General features: G+C 40.4%; 1 protein-coding gene across 1 annotated transcript in view; it reads right to left on the reverse strand.

Moving 5' to 3' along the window:
- The window catches only part of LOC104951515 (tensin-like C1 domain-containing phosphatase), a 186,470-nt gene that overhangs the window by 126,477 nt on the left and 33,724 nt on the right, over positions 1-26,269 (reverse strand). The window contains exons 2-3 of the mRNA XM_010778175.1: positions 23,028-23,142; positions 2,782-2,819 (exon numbers count right to left, since the gene is read on the reverse strand). Coding sequence (XP_010776477.1) covers positions 2,782-2,819; positions 23,028-23,142 — 153 coding nt within the window. The remainder of the gene's footprint in view (positions 1-2,781; positions 2,820-23,027; positions 23,143-26,269) is intronic.

The raw sequence follows: 26,269 nt of genomic DNA on the forward strand, positions 1-26,269 counted from the left end.
GGGGTGCGAGTGGAGCACGCGCGTGAACTGCGAGCGCTTAATTGCGCCGCATTTGCGCATCAACTGAGGCTCCCTCCACAAGATGAGACCCCACGCAGTCTGCGTGGTGAGGGGCGGCCCTGTATTTAGTAGTCTTAGCTTTTGCTATTCGTTAGCAACCTCCATGTCATAGGGTTTTTCATGACATAATTTATGTCGTAGAACAAAATATTAAAATGTCTAAAGCTAATACAGACAATATTTCGGAAATCTAACCAAAACAAGCGAATGCTAACTCTAGGGTTTGGACTCATTCCTGCACCACTCTATCACACTGTATGCTCGAGAAAATAGCGTGAGTGTGACCAAGGCTTCACCACTGAAGCTCTCACAGCAGCACAGTGGGAAACACATCCTACTACTGTGAGGTCAAGTTCGGGCAAAGGAGGAAGACGCATGAAAGAAATGACAGGTCAGGTATTCAGCACAAATGTACAAGCATTTGGAAGAGGACCTTGAAATATTTCCGGTCTAATACACTCTCTGGATCTCTCCTGTCAGCACTCAGGAGGGAAATGTTACTGACAAGATTGAAAGAATTGTTCACATCCAGTTGAGAGCAAACACACAAAAGGGTGGGACACACACACACATGTTCACACACTTACATAAGCCGGACCATTTGTTTGCAGTTGCCAGGTTAAATATGGGCCACATATTAGTCTTATCTGGAGACAGAGATTGATAACGGTAGTGTGTACTTAGGATAAAGCTCAGAGTTATGATCAGGAGTTCAGATTCCTAACATGTACGGTCATATATGAGCTTTATCGTCTTTTTTATAAAAAATAAATAATTCATAAAACGGTCTCACAGGCCTGACAGAGCCGATAGAGATCCGGCTTGACCCTGTCGTGGTCCCTCCCTTGTTTTTCATCTCGGGCTTGTTAGCAAATTGCTTCCTGCCAACGCTATGACATTTTTTTGGTTGAAATGTTTAGAAAAGGAAATGCTGCTGTGATTTTTGGAGATGGAACGTTCCACTTGTTGTATATATAGACATTGGAAGTTTGTTCTGGGCTCCTTTACCGTCTCCTCCCACAATTTCGACCCACCACTTCCTGAAATTCAAATGTTATCAACAAGTATGCTGTGTGCATGTTTTTTGCAACATTTGGCAAATTTTGACACCTTATGTTGAAGCTAAAAATGTAACCTCAATAAGACCCATTTAAACAGAGAATTGCAAAAATAAGTCACCAACTTTCACACACAGATTTCCCAAATAGTGAAAAAATTGTAGGCAACTATACTTCCCTACCTTCTAAAACATTTTGTAATAACAATTGGAAGCTTTTGAAGTTTTGAATACGGCTTGATTGGCTGTCTTGATAGAAAATAATTTTCTTGTTATAGTAGCTGTTTAAATGTAACTGGGTTGTTGAATTGCTGCTCGACCAGCGTTTCTCAAAGAGATGTGATAGGTGGGTCGCGAATGGACGCGATGAATTATTTATTTTTTTAAATAAATGTTTTGGACCTCAGGCCGGAATCGGGCGGTAGTGGACTGTTACAGCCGGAGACTCGCAACGGCGGTGGACTATATTTAAATGTATAGACTCTTGGACATTACAATGCTCTGGAGTTATTGAAAATTGCACGAGTCAGAAGCAATCTTATGCAGCCATAACTGGAATCTAATTCTGCAAAAATATAAATAAAAGGTGAGAAGTGTTCTTATGTTGATTTGAAATATGAACGTTTTGAATTAAGCTTCAGACTATTCGGTACAGCGCTCGCATTAGTACCACAAGCGGTGATTGCTTCTGAAAAGAAACATCACTTTTGAGTTGTGCAAATGTTTTGCATTCAATGCGTCATTCACCCTCTGTGTTTTTGGGGTGGAGGCAAGTCTTATTTTCTCCACATCTAGTGGTTAGGGAAAACAGCTTGCCTTTTTTCATTCTGGTAAACCTATCCATTAAATCCTGTAACTGTACTGGCGTTTCTGGTGGTAAAAGTTACGTTAATAATGCATAAATGGTTGGCTAAAGCCCCCCCCCCCACCCCCTTATCCTGAGCGTGGCTTGTCTGCCCTGCACCCCTGGCATTTCCTGTGAGTAAAAGAGGGATTGGGCAAAGCTGGCAAGCAGCACCCATTTCAGTAATGGATACCAGATGAAGGGTGCGTATATTCAAAGGTGTGCACATGAACTGTATATGTGCGTGTGAGTTCACGTGCACATGCGTGCTCATGCGTGCAAATCCTCCTGTAAACCCCTCCTGGCAGTCGTACTCTTACACAAAACACACAACCTTCCCTCTTTAACAGCCCTGCAGGAACTTCATCTGTTTTCCCTCCCATTTTCTTCTACGTGCTCTTTGTCTTTCCAAAACAAGATGAATCAAACCTCGGCTCCTCCATCCAGAGGTCTTTTATTTATAGACGCAGGGCGATGTGCGAGTTTGTCCAATATAAACACATTCGGGTACAAGGAGCACTTGTTTAGACATTCTCAAGATTTTTTTGCAGAACATAAACTCCCTAGACTCCACCTACCGCAACATCTGCATGTACATCGCTCACATACAGAGGAGTAGCTGGCTCCACCTAAACATAGTATTTCCTCCTGATAAGCTCAGATGGATTTCAAAGGACGAGTTCCGTTGGTCTAAGAGTCTTGTGTTCTTTTTCAATGTGCAAGGCGTATCCGATGCTTAAGAACAAAACTGCGATAACTTTGAATCATGACTTTTTATAGTTTTTGTATCTTTTTTCATACAAAATGTTTTCACTCTTACCTTGACTTCACATTTCTTGTGGCAGGCTATGCGGCACACTAGAGAAAACAGAAGAGAACAAAATGAAAATTAACTTCACAGCTCGTAAACATTTCCCAAACATTGTGGACAAATCCAAACACTGTGGTCCGGAATGATTCATGACAGTTGAGCTGTCAAGGAGGTGTCAAAAGCAAGAGCTCCATGGAAAGTGTTTGTCCTGTGATGGAACTCAAATATCATCTGCTGTTAGTTGGCTAATACTTCCCAATATAAATGCTGTGATTGTTACACTCTGGCATGTATTGCGTTATGCTGAAATACTCAGATACAATTAACCTTCCTGTTGTCTTCGAATCAAATTTGACCTGTTTTTAAATGTTGGAAAAAGCGGTTATTTAATCTCATTGCTATAAAAATAACATGCATGCATTGTTTCACAGTACATTCTTCGCAATAAAAATGTATGATCACTGTGACAAGACATTGTCCCTTTTTGCGTATGGCACATGGCGAAAGGCCCACTCAGTCAACACATTCAAACACACATCCATTGAGTCCTCGCACTACAATTACTTTACAGTTAATTTATTCCCAACATTTGTAAAATAATCACTCAAATCAATATTATTTCAAAACAGTTTTTATTTTAAGCATACTTAAAACAAAAATTATTTCCACTGTGCCAAAGTAACCTGCTGTTCCTCTCATTCCCAGTTCCTGAGTCCCAAACAGAAGAACAGAATAGTGCTGCCTTAAAGAGAGCCTCAATCATTCCGAACAGGTGGGCTCAATTGGACCATGTTGTACCATGGGTGACAATAATTCCTTACAAATGTCAGTGTTTAGGGCTTTAATTGCCAGACAGTAGCATCATATGATGACTCTTTTGATTTATTGTGTTTAATTATTTTAATATAAATTGTAATAAATGTGTGGTTATTTACAATTACATTAAATCATTTGATAAATAGTTGGTTGGCCTATGGGGAGGGGCTTAACACATAAAAGCCGCTGGCCACCAATGTGTTTGGGGGGGCTGATGAGGGCTGTAGAGCAGACAGGTACACTTGAAACATTTTCTGCAGGCTGTGTTTATATGTTTTATTTTTTATTTGGATTGGTCGTCCATGTTATTTAGTTTTTTTAAAAACGTTTTTTCTGTAAATAAAAGCACTTTAATATTTTTTTTGCGACTCACGCCATCTTTTAATTTTTTCTTAGTAATTTCCAACACAATATTTGTAACATTTGGTGTCAGAGGTGGGATTTCCACAGATCCCCGGAGCTCTTTTCCCCAAGAAAAGTGATGTTCCGTAAAGCCCCTGTCACACTGTCCCGAAATTGACACCCGATGGACACACGATTAAGGAAATGTTCAAATTCGGCTCTGATCGTAACAACATCGGGCCATTCGTGAGGGCATCTTAAGCCATCGTATGACCGCCGGTAGTTTCTCAGGCTCCGGCAGCAACTTTGGGAGCGGTGGCAACATCTTTGGCATCACAAAGCATTGCCGAAGGACCTTGTGAAGGTTCATTTTTGTGTTGACTTTGTGTGTCCATTTTGCCCTTCGTAAGGCATTCGTGAGGGCATCTTAAGCCATCGTATGACCGCCGGTGGAATTTATCAGGCTCCGGCAGCAACTTTGGGAGTGGTGGGAAACTCCACCAGCGGTCATACGATGGCTTAAGATGCCCTCACGAATGGCCCGGTGTTGCTACGATCTGAGCCGAATTTGAAGATTTCCTTTATCGTGTGTCCATCTGGTTGTTTTATTGCACAACAAAATCATGTAAACATATTATGTAAATAACCCAATTTGTGTTCTGTGAAACTAAAAAGGATATAATATATTATTTTGAAGGCAAGGAAGTTGTTGTTGCTATGGAAACAACATGACGGAGAAAACTTAATATCTTCTACATATAAAGACGGAGAAAGTAAAGAACAAAGTCGGAAAATATCAGTACAGTATCATAATACTTTAACATAATTGTTTGTGTTACTTTCTTTGCAGTTGTATGTCTTAAATCTAATGTAAATGTTGCCTTCGTGTGTGGTTCGGGGCCATCTTCGTGCGAAATTCACAATTCCATATTCGTGTGTCCATCGGGTGTCAATTTTGGGACAGTGTGACAGGGGCTTTAGTCAGTTCAATAATCACGCCACAGATAGACCATAATCTTGTATTGACAGATTGTCTTGTCGTTTCCGCCAAGCTCTCCAGTGAGTGTTGGTCTCTAGTCTAGATTTTTGTCCTTCCTGGTTTTTGATCCCTGCCTGCCTGTTTACGGTTCTCGAGTTCCTGCCTGCTCCCTGTCTGGTTTTGGTTGCCNTATGGTCATGAAGGATGGGTCATGACCGAAAGAACGAGATCGCGGGTACAAGCGGCCGAGATGGGTTTTCTCCGCAGGGTGGCTGGTGTCTCCCTTAGGGATAAGGTGAGAAGTTCGGTCATCCGGGAGGGACTCGGAGTTGAACCGCTCCTCCTTCGCGTCGAAAGGAGCCAGTTGAGGTGGTTCGGGCACCTAGTTAGGATGCCACCTGGGCGCCTCCCTAGGGAGGTGTTCCAGGCACGTCCAGCTGGGAAGAGACCAAGGGGTAGACCTAGAACCAGATGGAGGGATTATATCTCTTCACTGGCCTGGGAGCACCTTGGGATCCCCCAGTCAAAGTTTGGGGCTCTCTGCTGGAACTGCTACCTCCGCGACCCGACCACGGATAAGCGGGAGAAGATGGATGGATGGATGGATGGACACACTTTATTCTTAAAACCACATAATCTTTGTTTATTATGAAAAATCTGTCTTTTCAAGGCTCAATTATTTAAAAAGTCAATGGAAAGACGCAAATACACAAACTCATTCCACCACACAGTGAGTCCGTTTGATGCCAGCTAGCTTACGGCTAACGTCTGAACGGTCTGTTAATTTGCTGTTTGGAATTTGTGCTATCCTCTCATTGGGTTGAAATCTGAATAAATATTTGAACAGAGTTCTTACCAAGAGATATTGGAACATTATATTAAGTATTAATTCAACTGGCTACTTAGCGCAACAAGGAGTGGAAAACCTACAGTACAGGTGCAGCAGCTAGCAACAGTGCTATCATGACAAATCCATAAACTAACTAGAAATACTGCCCAGGGTTTTATAATGTTGCAAACTAGTCAAGTTGTTCTGCTGTATGTATATGAGTTTGTTTGAGAGAAAAAATAAGTCAAGTTTATTCTATCCTTTTCACATCCTTGGCCTAAAAGGCTTTTGCTATAACCCAAGTTGTAGCCCTAAAAGTAGAAATTGCTTCAAATATGGATGTTGGTACAAAAGGAAAATACACATTTTAAAACATGGATGCTTAACACACATCAATACAATCACCAATTTAAAGGTGGGGACCCAACATAAGTGTTCAGTATCCGATAAATATGAAATATGGTTACAACCTCCTGTTCTGTTCCAGAAAAGTATTTTTGCAGAATAATTTGGAGATTTTCAATATTGAAAAGACGTCTTCCTTTACACTACAATTTGTTCATAATTAGGATATGAATTGTTCCAAAAACATGCTTTGGTAGGTGACTTTTGACCGCCAAAATGTAATCAGACCAAGCGGGTATTTCTGAGATATCGTGTTCAAGTAGAACGGATAACAGGCCACGGTGTCCTTGTCCTTTCACCTTTTGACCATCAAACTCTAATCAGTTTATCCTTGACGCCAAGTGGATATCGGTGCCACATTTTAAGGAAATCTCTCAAGGTGATCCTGAGACATTGCTCTCAAGAAGACACACAAGAAAAGGATTAGAAGAACAAAGAAAACACTTAATCCATATTCATGGTTGTCACAAGTGAAACCAAATAATTAGTTATGTTAGCTATATTAGCGTCAAGAGTTGAGGCTCCCAGACATGAAATAAAACGCTCTGAGAAGTTTATAAGGGTAGCTCAATCATTATTGACACTTATTTATAGAGTTTGTCATCAACTTATAGAAGTGTTTTTATAGGTGTGTCTTTCTATGCAAGGTTATAGGTTTGTAGAAATCTTTAACAACCCTTAACCTGGTTCAGGGTCAGAGGTTAAGTGTTCAAAGCAACATGGGGTCAACCAACAGCTCCGGGGTCTTCATTCTTATCCAGCAGACATTTATTTATCTTTTCTGTTTTTCCACAGGAGTATGGTTTCATTCAAGGACACTTGTATTTAGCTAACCCACAGCCATGCTTCATTTGATTGACATGTCACACGTAGAGCTTTTTATTTTAAATTATGCTCACTGTTAGATGTACAAAAGGGGAAAATGGGACAAACTTCTATTTCAATAAACTGTTGGACAAGTAGTGTAAACATATAGCATGTGGGAAAAGTGAGAAGCTCCTTTTTTATATAAATAAACTTTACTTACTAGAGCCAAATGTGTAATTACATAACGGTGCAGTTAGTTTCTATTTAAGCACATGCAGGACTATATTTGCACTTGGGGGGTAACATTTGAAAGTCAGTTTGACTCCTTAATTAGAGGCCTTCACATGTGGGTGGCACCATGAAGTCCTACCGGGATACACGTTTCCAAGTCTTCCAAAAGTACTCTGGTTCCCATGGTCAAACAGAATGGAGTTATTCTATACAACTTTACCCACATGCTGTACTGTGTCACCGACACCGCCTGAGTCCAAGCTTTGAGAAACATAATGAAACACATGACATTATCCTCTGTTCGAACAACATACTCTGAGTGAGGTTAGAATTGAATATTTCCAATCATCTGTTGATTATACCAAGGCCCCACAGCAGTTCCTGAACCCACAAAGGAGCATTTTTTTTAATCAAATCTTTCCATATTTATTCATTATGTTTTTGGATTTAATAAATACCTGAGTCATCATTAAGATATAAAATATTACGAAATAGATCAAAATGGCCATCAAAATGTCCAATAGAGTATGGTTGCATGTTCAAATGAAATGTAATGTTTTGTCAGGCATATACATCCAAAACCAACAAATATTAAAATAAGAGTATATTAAACTTAGATTCCAGCTGACTGTTAAGGTAAGGTAACTGGAAGCAAGTACTATTTGGCATTTCTGCATGATAAATACTTAAATGATTACTGGCTAATATCTTTGGCACTACTTTTGCCTTGGAATAAAATTTAAAAAGGGCTGCCTGGACTACTAAAAAATAACATGAGGACTTTTTTTCAACCAGCAGGTATATGTTCGTTTCCAGTGTGAAACAAGTGAAGGTTTATTTATTTTTCAATTAGGTTCCTAACCTTACTACGACACTTATTTTAAGCCAAACCATGAACTCTTACGAAACATGTTTGTCTTTAAGTGTTTTGAGAAAAACCAACTGACTTTGATAGAACCCAAAGTTATAGCCATGACTGTTGAACATAGCTCAAATATGGATGTTGCTGCAAAGAAGAAACTACAAATTCTAAAAAGCGGTTGCTTCGAACACATCTTCAACCCTGGCAGCTCAAAATATCTATATAATCGTTGAGAAATGGTCTTGAATAATGGCTGGCAGACTGATGTCACAGTGAAGTAGACATTTGACCTTTGGAATAAAAAAAGAAATAATGTAATGCTTGTAGATATTTGTGTGAAGTTGTTTCATAATGAGCATTTCAATTCTTCAAAAAAGTCACAGAAAATGTGACTTCCAAAATCTCACTAAAATCACTTGTGGAACAAACAAAGTCACAGTAACCTTACATTTTGACCCATGACGATCAGTTGAAGACGCTACAATATGCTATTGGAAAGTGTGATGATGGCTTCTGTGAAATGTTACAGACTAGATTGTTCTGTTTCCAAAAAATAACCAAGTTGTTTTGTTTTGTCTCTACAATGATAACCTTGTGTTTAAAAACTGTGACTGAAATCTTCAAGAAAATGCTCTTTCGTTGAGAACATAATCGAGAGTGGTTGCATGTGAACGTCAGTTTTGTTAGGGTTGAAACAGAGTTACAAGGTCTTTTTTTTTTTTTAAAGAACGTTTCCTGAACATTTATACATTCTTTTACACTTAATATGTGGGATTTGGAAAAGCGCTTTGAAATCAAATGTATTATTATTATTATTATTATCTGTTTACTTTCACACGAGAGTAAAAGTGCAGAGTATGAATTTCACTATATGACATGAGCCACATGGAATGCTCTAATACAGTGTTTCCCAACCGGGGGTACGCGTACCCCTAGTGGTACGCGAGGGAACTGCAGGGGGTACGTGGAATTCCAAGGTGACAAGTAAAAAAAATAATAATCCCGTCAAAAATGATAGTGCGCGATTAGTTTCCCTAGGGAGACAATAGTCTGTTGCACAACCGCGCCAAAATCCCACAATGAAAACAGCTGCTTACCTAAAGCCAGAAAAAAACTGGTAGGTCTGCGCTATGGATAAATGGGTACGTCCGCTTGCTCTGGATTCAGGCCAGGAGGAGCCCGCAGAGAAACGTAAGAAAGAGGCCAAACTGAAACCAAGGCAGTACGGTGAAACATATATATTATTTGGATTCATTTCTACTTCTGCGGACCCACCGCAGCCTCAGTGCTTCTTTTGCGGTGAAGTCCTGGCTAATAGTGCGATGAAGCCAGCGCATTTACAGAGACACCAGAGCACCATACACTCGGGAAGTGTCCATAAAAGTGAAGAATTTTACAGACGAAAGCTGTCGGAATTTAAGTCGAGCCAGACAGTAATGATGAAAGCCACGAATGTGTCAATGAAAGCACTCGAGGCATCTTACGCCGTGTCCCTGCTTGTGGCTAAATCAAAAAAACCTCACTCTATTGTTGAGGAGCTCATTCTCCCTCAGCACTGGTTGGCCGAAATTATGATAGACAAGAAAGCAGCCGAAGCACTCAAGAAAGTTCCCCTGTCGAATAACACCGTATCCCGTCGGATCAATGATATGTCTGTTCATATAATTGGACAAGTGGTGAACAAACTTTTTGGGCACGTAAGAAAGGTAAATCCTGACATTAAATGGATGCATTGTATTATTCATCGTGAAGCACTAGCTAGCAAGAGGATGAGCCCTGATTTAAGTGCTGTTATGGATGATGCTGTGAAGANGATATGTCTATTAATATAATTGGACAAATGGTGAACAAAATAAAACTAGCCGGTCAGTTCGCTTTGCATGAATCACAGGTTGTTTGAAACTCTTTGTCATGAGAACGGCACAGAGCAGGATCAGCTATTGCTTCACACAGACGTGCGCTGGCTGTCTCGTGGGAAAACGCTACTGAGACTTTATGAACTTCGCAATGAAGTTTTTGTGTTCTTGACGGAGCATCTGCATCCTCTTGCTGTGCAGCTTGAGGATGACAAGTGGGTGGCGCGCCTGGCATATCTTGCTGATGTGTTTACCAAACTCAACGAGCTCAACCTATCACTTCAGGGCAAGGAGTCACATATCCTGAAATTGTATGACAAAGTTCAAGGATTCACAAAAAAGCTCAAACTATGGGAGAGGAAATGTGATGAGGGAGACGTGAGCTGTTTCCCACTACTCAATGCGCATCTTGCCACAACTGCTGTTGCCAGGGGTCCAGTGGTCAAACTGGTGCAAGCACACCTGTCCAAACTCTGCACTGATTTCAGCCATTATTTTCAGGACCGAATTAATGACGTATCTCAGTAAGACTCATATTTGTTTACATTAGTATATTTTAGATTGAGCTATTTTAGGTAGAGGTGTTGGTATGACCATCACTTTACATAACACACACATCCACGAACATTAGTGAATCAAGCAAAAAAGTCAAGACGAACGAAAAAAACACCAAAGTGTCCCTTCAACTACTCTCTCTCGACGGGTTGTGCCACAGATGTTCGGATGACCTTGGATTTTTTCCTAATATTCCTTCCCTTGTGTTCTTGAAACTCTCTGACGTATACTCAGTAAACTCATTCTCTAAGACGAGACTGTTGATTCGATTTGAAAATGGTAATTCTACACGTGCGTGTTGTCTTTCAATTACAAGTTACTTAGAAAAAAAAGACACTTCTTGGTCTCTCCCAATTAAACCAATAATAAATAAAATAAAGTATTTATTCACATCAATATATAAAGGTAGTCTGAAAATAAAAAAGACACTTCTTGGGTCTCTTCCAATAAAACCAATAATAAAATAAAGTGTTTATCACAATGAAATTAAAGGAAATAAAAAGGACACTTCTGAGGGTCTCTTCCCAATAAACCAATAATAAATAAAAGTATTTATCACAAATAATAAAGTAATTATCACAATAATAAATAAAGGACTGAAAAAAAGGCACCTCTAGGCCTTTCCCAATAATTATAAACCAATACACACCGAAAGATCTTTTGTTATTTACAAATGCAAATCCGTGGGATCGCTAGCAGTGTGAAAAGGGACAATGTGACTGGGCCGGGGGTAGCTCTCTTCCCTTTTCAAACACCGGAGTGTCCTGTTTCAAACCCCTGGGGACTAGATTTGTGAGTCTCTCAGGAAATGGAGTGGACTCGGTATCAAAATAGTCCAGAGGAGTCAGACTGGTCCTCTCCTGAGAGGAGGTGGTAACAACAACTTTGTCGAGGAATATAGGCAATCGTGTCGAATCGATCGTGGGTCGTACGATTGTTGTTGTTATGGATGTGCATTGGGCCACGCGCGAAAGAGAGAGAGTGCGAGCGAGCCGGTGTGTATGTGCTGTGTGGGAGGGCTCGTCACCACATCACCCCTAAAAAAATGACCCCCTGCGATAAAATTTGGATCGAGGTTTGTTACGGCGTGCGTCACGTGAGTGTTTTTGCCCGTCTGTCCAGGTGTCTTTATGGGCCATCCGAATCAGGATATTCAATGACATGACGTTTTTTCGTCGTGCCGGACGCGAGTTGTGTGTGTGTGAGGTTTTGGTACCTGTTGTGCCGTTTGTATTTGTTTAAATATCCGGATTTAACGTATTCGATTGTCATTAACGTTGATTTCGTCTGTCGCAGACAGACAGGACAGACAGATCATGACAGACAGAGAAGCCCCACTGCTGCACTACTGCTTAGTGTATAAAAAAATTGTTTTAGCAAAAATTAAAATCTAATATTAATGACCACTATTACATAAATACCAAAACAGTAATAATGAATAAAAGAAAGCACATAGCGAGTATTACAGTGTCGAGTCACAGTGTTTCGGTGCGAGCAGCAGAGACCAGGGTGTACCTTCCTCCGGTCGGGAGACTTCTCCAGACATGTTGCTCCTGTCCACCACTAATACACCGCCGTCAGACTGAGTCCGAGCGTGTGAGCGTATGACGGACAGACGGTCCGGGGTGAGGAAGTAACGCCTACTAAACTTCGCTGGTGGGATGATGCCTCCGCCAAGTCATTCCCAGGTCACGGCCCGCACCATCTACAAGAGTAATAATGTTGTTTATGTGTTGAACGTTGACTATTGTGACCGTTTACTAAAGTTATACATAATCTGGTTCACCCGCGAGAAGGTTGAAAAAGCCAGGAACACGAGGAACTTGGAAAAGTAATGGTACTCATGGGAGGAGTATGCACACTACAGGAAGTGTTCACTTGCATTGACTAAATAACTTTACTTTTATTGAAATAAAGTATAGAGGAATTAAACTTGTAAATTAAGAGTCGGCGTAAGAATTGAAAATTTGAATTTAGTGGTTATTTTTACCTTATTACAACGGACTTTTATTTATTTATGATTGAGTTTATTTATGTAATGACTTTAGTTTTATTAGGTTGAATAGAAACGAGATTATGATATGGAAGTCATTGTAAATCCGATTTGGACCCTCGGGGGAAACTTGATGTCAGGGGAAATTTGTCCGTAAATTTGAATAATTATAGCCACTTTGTTTTGTGGAATGTTTGTGATTATAGGGTCGCTTAGTCAAGGTGAAGGGCCGGATGCGTCAAAAAAAGTGGTCAGTACACTCGAAATTACTCCTGCAACTCGAACGAACAGAAAGATTCGAAACTATCAAGACCTCCGTCACACCTTTGTCGACACTGGTCCGACCAGAGGGTAGGTCAGACAAGGAGAACGAACCAAAACTACACACAATTTCGACTCGTCGGTCGGTAGAAGTCTGGTGCCAGTCTACTATTAAGGTAGTCTCCGAGGTAACGACCGTTCCGACACGACGGAGAGTGAGTGTTACTTACCAAGGAGTGGGTTAGGTCAGAAAGACTGANGGGACTTATTCAAAGGGGCTCCAGGTTTAAGCCTAAATGTTACAAGATATATAGCAAAGATAAGTTGATTATTTTGATTTCATATGTATTTATTTGATTATATTATTTATTTTCAAGGCAACATATTCATTTTTATTGAGTGATTTAAGTTAAAATTAAGAAAATGCCTGAGAATTAGATGTTCAAATTAAGGAGATGAAATAAAGTTATTTTCATTCAATAATCAGTTACGTTCTACTTGTGAAGGATCATCAGCACGTATGAGTGAGGGGGTACTCATGGTATGACAAAAGGCTCAGGGGGTACACAAGACAAAAAAGGTTGGGAACCACTGCTCTAATAGATGTGACATTTAAACATGCATGGCAGTTTGCTTGATAACCATTAAAGCCATGTGTCTGTCCATCAGGATAGTGTCCCGCTCAGCTCCCAGCAGCACGCGAGTCCCCATTAAACAACACTCCGGGGCCACATGGGAAGAAGCAGGACTTCCATATTGGGTGTGAAAGCGCTGAGCTCAGAGAACTGGGGTTAGGCTTTACCTTGTTAGGAAGTTGGAGCTTTGAAGAATAAACAGAGCAGAAATGTTCCTGCTGGAGGGAAGGAAGAAAAGGGAGGAGGAGGGGCAGAGCAATGATAAAGAGGGATATAAGAGGAGGAGAGAGAAGGGAGATGCAAGGAAGAAAAGAAAGGATGAATAATAGAGAGGGAGTGTATCCATCATAAAGGGAATGAGAGGACACTGGGTCAGAATGAGGAGATGATGAGGAGTGTACACTAGTTATCTGACTCTGGGTCTGTGGTATGCTGTACAACATTAACGGGAGGGTAGGAGGGGGTGAATGATAGAGGTGGGTGGGTGTGTGATTTCCTTCCCCTGGTCCCTTGGAATGAGCGTATACTCCCACCGGGCTGGGCTGGACCCCTTGTAACTCTGAACACAATCAGAGGGCAGGGCCGCAGAATTTCCTCTTCCTACCCCCCCCCGCCCCACCACCTCACTCTCTCCAGCAAACCCTTTCCCTCTCAGGCACTATCACAAACACGGGAGCACCAACACGTGTCCCCCTAACACCCACAGTACGTCACGTCTGTACACACATACAGTACATAACGTTACTAACTGAGTGGATCTTACCTGATTGTCCCTCCCAGCCACCGTATAGTCAAAGTTGAGCCTAACTTCAATGGATCATTCAGAATGACAACATACGTTCACATGAGAGCAGCACTACGTCACTGGTGATTTGACAGCCCTGCCCACCTTCTGATGAAAACAATGAATTGGCGCCAAGCTAACTAAATGGTTCCATCATGCCTAAAAGCTGCTGTGTCGTTTGTCGCATGTCAAAGAAGAAAAATATACAATTGTTTACTTTTACTTAGTAAAAAAGAATGTAAAGAAAATATCTGTGGCTTCACACCTCCACAGAGAGGCAAAAAGTGTAATCAATGAGACCCGGTCAGTCAATACTGTACGTCTGTACAACATGATAGCTAAGCCATGATGCTAATAGGTCAATCGTCCTAGTTGTAAAGTAAAGAGTTGTAATGTTAAAAGTGAAAGTACAGTAGTAAATATGTATACTGCATTAGCATACAAATCACTGACAAGCCAAGGAAATCCCAGTTTAAGTGTTTGCCTGCATCCTGCCACTCGTCCACCGGCAGACTGACCGGACATCCATTTTCTATTGATTTAAATCAAACCATAAATCGATTCGGATCATCAATCTTCAATGACATTATGTAAGTTGCCTGTCTGACCATTTCTGTTGGGCTCATTGTAAATACAAAATGCAATGTATTATTAACTCTTGATTGGCGAAAACTTCAGTCAAATGACAGTGAATTTTTTCAAATGTCAAAAACTTGATATTTGATGATTATAATACAATCATGTAAATTGTAATGAGCAATTACTAATGAACATACTTTGGAAAGAGACATAAGAGTTATCTCCTGGCTGGAAGTTATATGTATAGAGTTGTGCAGTGAAGCTGATTTTTGTAGGCCAACCCTGAAGTAAGCATCACAAGGGCTCCCTCAACAAAAAGCAATGGAATTTTTTCCATTGGATTTCCACTTAAGTATAACAGAAAATAAAATCTGTGGTAAATAAAACATTTAGGATACTTACACATTTTGTTCAGCAGGATATCTCCGCATATTAACACCACTCAATGATTTTTGAAGTGTAAATGTGATTGCCAGAAGTAAAAAGTTAACGCTAGGCTGTAAACAAACTACATCACGGTGACATGGCTGCACATCACCACCGCTAAGCTAAAGGCGGATAATGTTCAATGTGGTGACATTTAGTAGCCAGTGACTTGTTAGCTGGGTATTTACTGGCATATTTTATTTCGTAGAACAAAACGTGAAAATCTCTTAAGCTCGTGTTAACCACAGGTCTTTTTTCAGAAATCTAAATAAAACCGTTGAATGTGAGATGAGGGATGTGATACTGTACAGTATACTGTATATCCTCTGAGATTGACAGCCTTATTATAGGGGCTCAGCTGTTCCACTGTACAATTGAACAGCTGACGGCCCTCTGTGACTACACTTGTCTTCTGAACAGCTGAAGATAAGTCTCATGTGCCTACACTTCTCTCCAACACTCTCCCTGTGTGCTTTCTGCAGTGTTAATGTTGGAAAGCATTGACACGCAGTCATCACTATCCATCATGGACTTCCACAGGGCAGTCATCATTCAGCCGACACGTTTTCTCCACTGAGAGCCCGGACAGTTTTGGATTTTTGTGGGTAAAGCCCCACCTTCATCCAGCTGCTGAAGCTTTCCTAAGAGAGGGGGGGGGGGGGATTCCCGAACACATCGCAGAAGGAGAGCACAATACATTTCCATGGAGCTCATTCTGTCATCTGTTTGCTTCGCCCTGACAAAACAGACCTCCTGTTTGTTTACCTTCTTGTCTATTTGTTTGAGTCACTGTGGCTATTAGTTTGACTTTGTTTGGTTGAAACAGCTGTTTCCATTGATCTAGTCTGCAGCATCCAAAAACACAGCAAATTAAAATTAAAACAAGAAGGGTGAGAAATGTGGAAAGTACAATGTGAACAAGTCAAGTTTGAAGTTTGTGCTCAAAATGTGTTACCTTTACACTGTAAGCTGATGAGGTTGCACAGATGGATACAAGTATTGCATTAGAAACAAAGGATTGTGCTGCCTCCTAGTGGACGTAGGAGCTACAGGGGAGATGACCCCTACATCCTTCCTCTGTGCGAAAGGGAACTCTGAAGTCTCACCCAGACAGCTGGATGAGGCTCCCTTCGTTCAGGTGGAGGGCGTGAATACAGCGGCAAGATTCAGGACAAACTTCTGTGATGTATTTATATACTATCCAATGTATATATGTCTCTGCTCCTTCATTGTGTGATATATGTATTTTTCTACTGTAGATACTGTATGTTTAAATTTGCTGTTTCTTTTTCATTATCTTTTTATTATGTTAATGCTTTATTCCACCTTTAACATATTTGAATGCCTGAAGTACTGGTGCTAATAATCAATAAAGTATCTATCCAACTATCTAAACTCCCCTCTCTCCAGCAGAATCAGGAACTGACCCTTACCGTGGTTTAGTATCAGCATCTCCTCGAAAAGAAAACAATAAATAATAATTGTAATAAAATTCCAAAAATCGTAGGTGGTGTTTTTTTCTTTCTTTTAAAACCTCTTCTTGTTTTTAACATGGAACACACTTGCATGTTTTTTTTGTAACAGTCCCGATAAACATACAAATCGACAATGAAACCTTCAGGTTGTGTAAAATGACGATACATTTCTATCCTACTTTGCGCAGTTTCATAGAAAATGTTTGCAATGCTTCCACGGTCCGAAAGGGCAGCATCAGGACCGATGCAGACTCACAGTTGGAGGGTTTACTCACTCCCACTCCCCTCTAGTTGGGTTAGAAAGGCCCTAAACATGGTGGACCATCGACACAATTGCTAATACCAAGTTTAGTTTAGGAGGCATCTGTTCCGAACTGGGCCTGTAAGATACAGCTCTGTGCATCCTGTCCTCATCTTTCTTTCCTAATGCTCAAGAGGCATTACAGAGACGTTTGCCCATATCAACTGCATTTACAAATAACACATTAATAAACTGGATTACCTTGTCTCATGAGAGAGAGAATATTTGAAGTTTTTAGCCTTGAATCAATACATTTTTGTAGAGCAGGCAAAACGTGTATATTGTTATATTAATAATAGTAGGATTTAAGAGAATATATTATTTAAAACAGAATACTGAATTAGAAAAGTGAAAAGTTTCAATGAATACTAGATGATACGAATAAACAGAAAGAAATACTGACAGATAAAAACATAGCTGACAGACTTTCCAAGAAGAATGAACACCTAAATGTGTGTAAATGTTGACATAAAATTACATTAAAAAAATTGCCGGAAGTCAAACAGTAACTCATCCAACAGGTGTCGCCCTAACTGCATTAACTGCTCTGGAGCTGCCAATGTTACGACCTGGTTCCAGTCAGTGTCCTGAGGCAGGGCTGATGGAAACTCATTGTTCAGTTCAGTAGATCAGGATAACTATATTAGACTGGGCGACCGCCACTTACCACTTACCACTTACCACCATCCACAGAAACACATGATCATCCTCATCCATCTGCTACAGTTATTAGACTAATGACTTCTGCTAAAGCAAGGAGTGGACTAAAAAGGAAACAGTGGGCTGCATAATGTATTGATATGTTATCAAAACATATCAATAAGTGCAATACTCAAATTGCAGGAGTATGTATTGCTGCAGAGATATCCCAGTCTACAAATGTTATTCTTTAGAAATAATTTTTTTGTATTTGTTTAGTTCAGATCATCTTCACACAATGATGATTTTAATATAGGCTTCAATGTTAATGACAGTTATGATGTAAATGATCAATAACCCTGATATGTTATTCCTATTGCAAAGGCAAAATCAAATTAGTCAAAATTATTACAAATAAAAGTTAGCAAAAAAGATGTTCCCATCTGTTGGACATGAAATGTGTTCTTCCCACCTGTTTGACACAATGTTTTCATAACTTCAGAGCAGTAATGCATGACACTAGAACAATGCTGCATGTGTGATTGTGTTTTAACCCTCACTGAGATCTGAATGACACACACACACGCACGCACGCACGCACGCACGCACGCACGCACGCACGCGCACACACAACACACACACACACACACACACACACACACACACACACACACACACACACACACACACACACACACACACACACACACACACACACACACACACACCATGCATCACTTCAGGGGACATTACATTGACTTTCATGCATTTTCTGGAGTCTTATCCTAACCTTAACAATAACCAACACGTGCCTAACCCTAACCCTTACCCTTAAACTAACCCTAACCCTAAACCTACAGTAACCAAGTCTTCACCCAAATTAATGATTCCCCTCATGGGGACCTCCATTTTGTCCCCATAGGTGTGGGTACAGTGGGTAATGCACAGTAATGACATGTACATGTCTAATATGTGTAATATGTAATTGTAAAGCGCTTTGAGCACCTGTAAAAGCGCTCCAATCAAATATATAATGCATTATTATTATTATTATAAGGGAGGAGAGTCCCCACACGTGACTGTGTAAGTCCCCACAAGTATAGTAATGCTAGGCCACACAAACACACACACACAGAGACACACACACACACACACACACACACACACACACACACACACACACACAGAGAGAGATACACACACACACACACACACACAGTGCGTGCCAGTCTTTGAAGATCTGTGTACAGTGGATCTCTAGGGGACGGTCAAGGACAAAGCAGCTACACCCTTTGCATAAGTGGCTCTAATAATTGGAGATTTGTTTGAAGCGGTTTGATTTGTTGCAATGGCTTTGTAGGATACATTTGGAAAAACGTAATGCAGCAGCTGTGAGAATGGAAGCAAATTGTTCATGGGACAAATCCATTCTAAACAATAAAGTGTCCTCCTGTAATAAATAACCTGTTGCAAAATCCTCTTGACCTTTTATGGGCACAGCAGCGCTCCATTGACCTACCTCTGCAAACAGACCATGCCTTTCATTAACCTGCACTGCAGTGAATGAATATAAAAGCCACTTCCTGCCTTCAGGGACAAGCTCTCCAAAAATACCCTTCCACAGAAAGGCTTTTTTGTATAACTGGAAAACGGTGGCACTGCCTGCGTCAACATGCTATTGTCAGAGTAACTCACACCTTGTATCCTGGCAACCGCTACACAGAGAGAGGAAGTGCTGGTGTCCTTACGAGGCCATGTGACTGGAGACTGTTAGTAAACAAGAGCAGGCTGACGGAGGGAGAGATTCATTCTGAAGAACATCTTTCAGAGTAATAAATCATTGATTCATACATCTATACAAAATATATTTGAATGTTGATGATCTGTAGTGTTTCAATGCTTTATCTGTACGTTTATAAAGTGTTTTCCAAGCTGCTAGAGTCGAAATCAAATTAGATAAAACTGTATCTATATATGTTCCAAACTAAGGAAGCCCTGAGATGCAAGTACAAAAGACAATCTGGTGGTCCTTTTTCTAAGACTGATCTAATTTGGGTTCTCTCCTGTGTTTATGACTTAAAAATTAGGTCAACATTTTTTTAATAATTTTCTGAGTTCCTTAAAAATATGATCTGTCAAGAACTGGTGCTGAAAAATAATGTTGGCAGGTTAGTGAAGACAAGTTTTGGCAGGACCATTAGTAACCTTTTCCATCTGTGAAAACATGTTGAGTTTGGGAGGTGAATCAACACCAATTGTCTTATTGCTTGCTGTTGTAATACTCATGTCGGCCACACAAGGTGCTCTTCCCTATGTTTGTTAGGACTAAAAGCATTCTTGTTTCCAGGTGAAAAACTAAAAAGCTCAGAAGTCAAAAGAAGAACTTGTAACTTAATGAACTGAAATGATCCTGCCAAAAGAATATACTTGTTTTTAAGTCATAAGACAGATAGAGAAATACTGTTCACGTTGTGTTGTACTCATGAATCTTTTTTAACAACAAACACAGACACACACACCCTATTTGCGTATACACATTACCCAAACCCAGACATGATAGGGGAGAGAGAAGCCAACTGAGGTCAATCAGAATAGAGTGAAATGCTGCCCTGTCATGAGGGTTTATTCCCTCTATAAATCAGTTCTACTGCCTGCACACACAACTACACATTATTTATCCAGAAGAGTGATAGCAACAGCTTGTGCAATTCATGGAAATTAAACCTTGCTTTCATTAAATGTAATCAAATCCTTTTCTTTCAAATGTTGCTGTTCAGTAACATTGTAAGGGACAGATTTATTTTTCCATTGATTTAAAAGACTGCCATCCATTTATTTTACTTAGAGGCTTAAGGAGAAGTCATATATTCATAATAATAAAGTTACATCATAGGTCACACTAGATACAAACATAGGCAAAATGCTGTCTGTAGCACTGAGCACGCAAAGCAAAGACGACAACATCAATATTTAATGACACACACACATCCCACAGTTCAACAACAACATCTGGACCAGCAGTTAGATCACAGAGTAACATGCAGGGGGGGTTACCGTGCATTTATTTTTATTGGCCTTTCTTTCAGCAGCAGATAAAGGAAGAGGCGACACAACAAACTTTTCCTAGACAATCAGAGATCCAAACCACAAGCTGTGTTCGAGGTGAGAGACTCAGGGATGTCAATATGGAGCCATCTATGTTCAGTGTAATGCATGGGAACACTGCACCTACAATGTGTGTGTAGCATAATGCATGTGCCTAGAGACGGTAACAAAGCACTGTCTGTCATTAAGATATTAACCTGTCATTTATTAAGATGTATTTAAGCATGTAGCCACATGGAGAAATAATCCAGGTAGGAGCCTCAGTAAAGCAACACTTCTGACTACATACTGTATAGTTCGATAAAGTGACATAATGCTCATAGATAGTTCATCTTAAACACACTAGTCCTTTAACCTGTTAAGTATTGAGGAATCATACATTAACCTTTTTTGGGATTCTGCATGTACTATATATTGCATACATTTTACATTTGTACCACATTGTCTGAAAGCATACAGACACTGCAGCTTTATTGTTGGAAAATGGACCATAATTCACAAAATGAAAATCGTGCTGTAAGAAGACTTGAAACTACAGATTGAGATCCTTTATTATTCAGGAAAATGTTAAATAAGGTAATAAATTAAGTCAGAAATTGGGGCGCTTTTTTTTTATAAACTTATATTCAATCTGACTGCTATTTGCAACCACAGGAGTTGCCCATGCTGGATATTAGAGAGATCTCAGGTTCAAGGCACTGATTTAGCTTTGGCTTCACTTTCAGACTGGAGGTCACCACTCGGGTTGTACTGAAGAACTTTTAGGAGTAAATGTGTGACAATGTTATGTGGAGCAGGGTGTACCTGCAAGGGACTAACCCTGGATAAATAATGGTATCAAAACAAAACAAAGTTACGTATACTTACCGTATAGTAAGGACAGTTGGAACCAACTAAATTATTTGATTAAGAGCTGTCACTTTACAAGCATGAGTACAAGCCTTCACAAAGTTTAGCACAAAGACAAAATGCAATTCTGTCAAACGGCCTTTAGAATCCAAAAGGAGGCCAGTGTGCAGAGAATGCTGTTGTTTTTCTAAGCTGTGCCCTTCGAACATCGACCCGTTCTGTGTCAGGTTTGGGAGGCTGAAAGCTGAATATTCCCCCCCGCTGTGCCAAACCAAACATCCAGCTGTTTCCGCATGGTTTCACTTGACGTTATCTGTCTGAAAACAGACATTTCCACTATAACATGATGTGATGTGGTGAGCAGACCGGGATCAGATATTCCAGATGGGGAAGATCTACTGGTTGAGAAAATGGTGACCTCATAAAAGTCTATTTTTGAATCCCATTGAATTTCCTCCAATTGTTAGTTGTTTCACAGTATAATTCAAACGTAATCAACTGGCACCTGCATTAAGAAAAAAAACAATAAAAGCACAAAATGAATGCTGGATACTGGGACCCTTGTGGAGTCATATTATTTAAGATGATTGCAACAACCAAACCCTGCTGATCACTCATCAACACCAGTCAGCCACCTTGCCTTTTTTCAGTAAACACCATTAAGGATATTGAGAAGCTGTTAACCTTTGAGCCTCTGTGAGGCTTCTTTCCCTGCTCTGTCACTTGACTGACAATACTCTGACACAAAGACGACCCCAGGTAACCTCAGATGACCCCTCATTTAGACCACTGATAGATGTTGTAACAGATATTGCTTCCATTGTCCCAGCAAGTTGGTGCAGTTAGTGAAGATTCTCGTAAGTGGGAAGTATCTCAAGGGTGGGGACATTTGGATAATCAAAGGTCTGAGTTTAGACTACCAGTTTGCTTCTGACTGCATATTGTGATGCTTGTTTCAATTTTAATTTTAATTAGTTTTTTTTAACTTTCCTTCAGAGGGGAGTTGGACGACATTGTACATCAGGCCCCAAAAAACTGTAAAGTAAAGCCATCATTGGAGTGGTCTTTCCATTTGATATAGTATATTAAACCAATATTAAACAGAAAAAGAACTAAGCAAGAGAACGTGTGGTGGTGAATGTTGACATTATGGTACAAGATTTTAAGTAGTCCTTCAGGAAGGGAGGGGGATTCTCCAACACTTAACCAATACAGATGGTGTCATACTCTTAGAATGATTAGAATTATATTATGGGTTTGCCTTATTTACTTGGAGATCCATAGGCCACTGTACCCCAGCTTCCAGGCAAAGTAAAGTAAAGACCTTGTGTTGAGAACAATGTTGTTACACCTATAACCACAGCAACTGTTATGTCACAGTGTCCTGGAGTACACCTCAACACCAGTGCAGTACGATAAGTGAAACAGCTAGAGGTCAGTCATTTAAACATTTTCCAACAATGTGTTGGACCACCAAAAAACGTTTCTACATTAGGTGCAAGAGATCTCCAGGACAGGGGACTGACCTCGGCAGATGAGTCCGTCCTGGCTGATGGTCTGTTTGCACACGCTGCACTGCTTGGCCTTCTTGAACGTCTTCACCCTGAACGTATGGGAATGAAGAGCATCCAACTCCTCCGGCTGCAGATAAGAAGACAACAAAGACAGAAGAGGTGGAAGGTTAGAAAGTTGTGACCTGATGGGACTTCAATGAGTCCAGGTGGGTTCAGTTGTTATGGGTTGTTTTTGTTGATTTTTCTTTTAAGTGCAGGTGTTCAAACAATTATTAGTTCCTTTGCTATATGGGAAATTAACACCTGGCCACACAAATCAAATATAAGCGCACCTGGAGACACATCTGCTAAAGCCAAATGCCTAATTTCGCAATTTTAACGAAACATTTTAGGTGTCCTTAGGTGATTTAGATCACCTCCACATTTGAATAGGTTCTTCCTTGGCCCATGCTACAGCCTTTCACCAAGTTTCATGAAAAAGAGAACACAGACTAATCTCCTTCTTTCCTCCCCCCTTCCCTTCTTTTGTCTTGTCCTCTCATTTCCCTCCTTGCAGGTGTGTTATGCAACTCTTCAGAGAAACTCCCTGACAGTGCTCCCCAGCCCAGTTAAACATCCCTCTATGTCTGTCTGCAGCCTGCTGTTTTTCCTATACTGTATACCCATCCTACATGCCCTAAAAACATATGTTCTATACAAGGAAAAAGTAGATGTGTTTAAGTCAGAATGTGCCAGTTTATCGTCCAGCTATGAGGCTTCCATTAAGTCTTTATGCCTGCTGGACAGGGCTAAAAGGGGCCATGTGGTTGGCACATTGGGGGACTGCTCGCAAGTCTTTTCATATGGGGAGATCATAGAATATCAAAGTACACCAAGGAAAATATAGCAGCTCCATTTCTGTAGAAATACCCAGACTAACAACCATAACTTATAACCACTAATGACACCTTTTTAACTCTTCTCATCAATCCTAAAAGGCAACGTGTTGGAAAAGCGGCCTGGAGTATGCAATCACCGTACAGACATAACACTTGAATGATTAAGCAAACTGAGTATCTGTTGGACTTTCCTCACTCTTTAATTCACGGACTGTCCTCTCCTCTGTTATTAGCAGAAGGAACTGACTTAGCAGAAGGAAAGTCTCTTATCTGTTTACCATGACGTCTTATTTCCAGGCAGAGCAGGAAATAGTTAATACATAGCCTTCATACAGAGACCTTCATATGGATCCGGATGGGGAAGAAACAGTCTTAATAGACATAATATTTGTCGTTATACTGTAAAGTATACCGGCCGTCGGGAGTACTACTAAGTAGTTGTATTATTGCTTATCTGACTAAGCTTATTCAAGTATAAGAGCAGCAGGAGGATGGTTTGGATTGCTACTTGACCGTGCCGTGGTGCCCTTTAGCAAGGCACCGGACATTGACCTAATAATGACACTACACGATAAGTGAATTGATCGCCCAAGTCACCAGCTACGGAGCATGGAAGCCATCAGAGAGTGGTGAGAAATTAAACTAAAAATGCCAACCCAACCTCACTGGAACTAGACGATAGGTTTGCAACAATAATGAACTTTCAGCAAAAAGATGTGTAACAGAAATGGCAGTATGTTTTGGTAAACACAAGCTTCTCTTAAATCTTTAACAAGCATTGAGATTCTGCAAATAGGATGGTGCTCTGAAACTACTTAAAACTGGTTTTCCATAATTCAACTACTTTGGAGGTTTAGAAACACAGGCAGACTGAAAGTACCTCAATGTTTATGAAGCCCCATGTGACTGTTCACTGTTTGTGTTTCAGAAACACATGGCAACAGCAGGACAGCGGGCCCTTCATTCTGTCTGCCGGCTACGCCTAACCACTACATAACGTGATTAGCTTAATCTAGTTAGAATGAAAGAATGACCATGGCTGTGCAGGACGCGCCATGTTGGCAAGGGGGCTTTCTGGGGAGAGCTGGAGGTATCTGCCTGGCATCCATGTTATCCACGGCGCCGTGATACCAAGGCTCGGACTGGCACCTGCTGGGTTGGGGATCTAGATATGGATTTCAGGGGATTGGGAACGGGGGATAAGTGGGTTTAATGGTACTCTACAGTAATTTTAGATGAGTTTGTGTCTGTCAGTCAGACTTTCTAGGGTTTAGGGTGGGCTTCAAACAGTTCTTCATTCTGTCAAAGTGAAATCTCTTTGTGTAAATTGATGCCTGTGGACTGAGATGGCACTCAAGCGGTGTTTTGACAAAAAAACAATCCTCTGGTTTCACTTCTCTACTGTTCAGGAATCACAAAGGGAACACAAAAGGACTCATCTCAGTCAGCAGAATGGATATGACCCATCCCATCTCGTTTACGCTAAGTGTGAACTCCCTAACCACTTCACCCAAAACAGTCATTAAGTTAACAGGAATGGGAGTTTTGGTCTGGAATTAAGTAATCTGTTTTGAATGCACTTACCACTTGGGAAAGGACATGAACTAACAGTACGCTTTTGTGGTTATAACATTTTTGATTTTGTAAATACAACCCAAGGAGAGATGCCAACTGTATGGATGAAATAATAAATATACAGGAAATGATTTTCAAACAGCATGTGATGAAATATCAATTAAATGTAAAAGTCTTGAAATGTCAATGATATGTTATTCTATGTTCTACTGTCAAACAGAATATTTACAGGAAGTCTCCAAGAAATAAATGATTATAAAGGTCCTTTCGGATATTATGGTGACTATGTTTAAAAGCTCACCGTAAGCAGTGGTTGAATGTTTCAAGTTTCAAGGTTTCAAGACTTTTATTGTCATGTGTGCATAGCTACTGTGTAGATATGACAATTAAAATCTTAGGTCACAGGCTAAGATTTTCATTGTCAAAGGTCCTTTTGGGATCAAAATGACACTTTTTCATGGGCGATCGGCCCTTGATGCGGATTCACTTTTGCCTTGGTTTTGGCGGCCCGTGCTGCCGTGTGAATTTGGTGCGACATCACCTTACGCGGTATTCATTCACTGGTTAGTATGTTTCTGCCGGTCGATTGGTTATTCTGCGTTGGCCTCGATGAACAAAATCTTTCTTCAAATGTGTTTTATAGGGGGACACCGAAAAGGTTCCAAAATGACAAGTCAACGAACTTTACGCTCGTGTAAAGACCTGACATCATTTCATGGATTGAAAATATCCATCAATGGTAAGTTGGTGACGTGAATGCCACTCGAAAATTTGTATCAAAAGATAGCTTCTTATGTATGG

The sequence above is a fragment of the Notothenia coriiceps genome, unplaced genomic scaffold (genome assembly GCF_000735185.1).
Source record: "Notothenia coriiceps isolate Sejong01 unplaced genomic scaffold, NC01 NC01_scaffold00018999, whole genome shotgun sequence".
NCBI classification, from domain to species: Eukaryota; Metazoa; Chordata; class Actinopteri; order Perciformes; family Nototheniidae; genus Notothenia; species Notothenia coriiceps.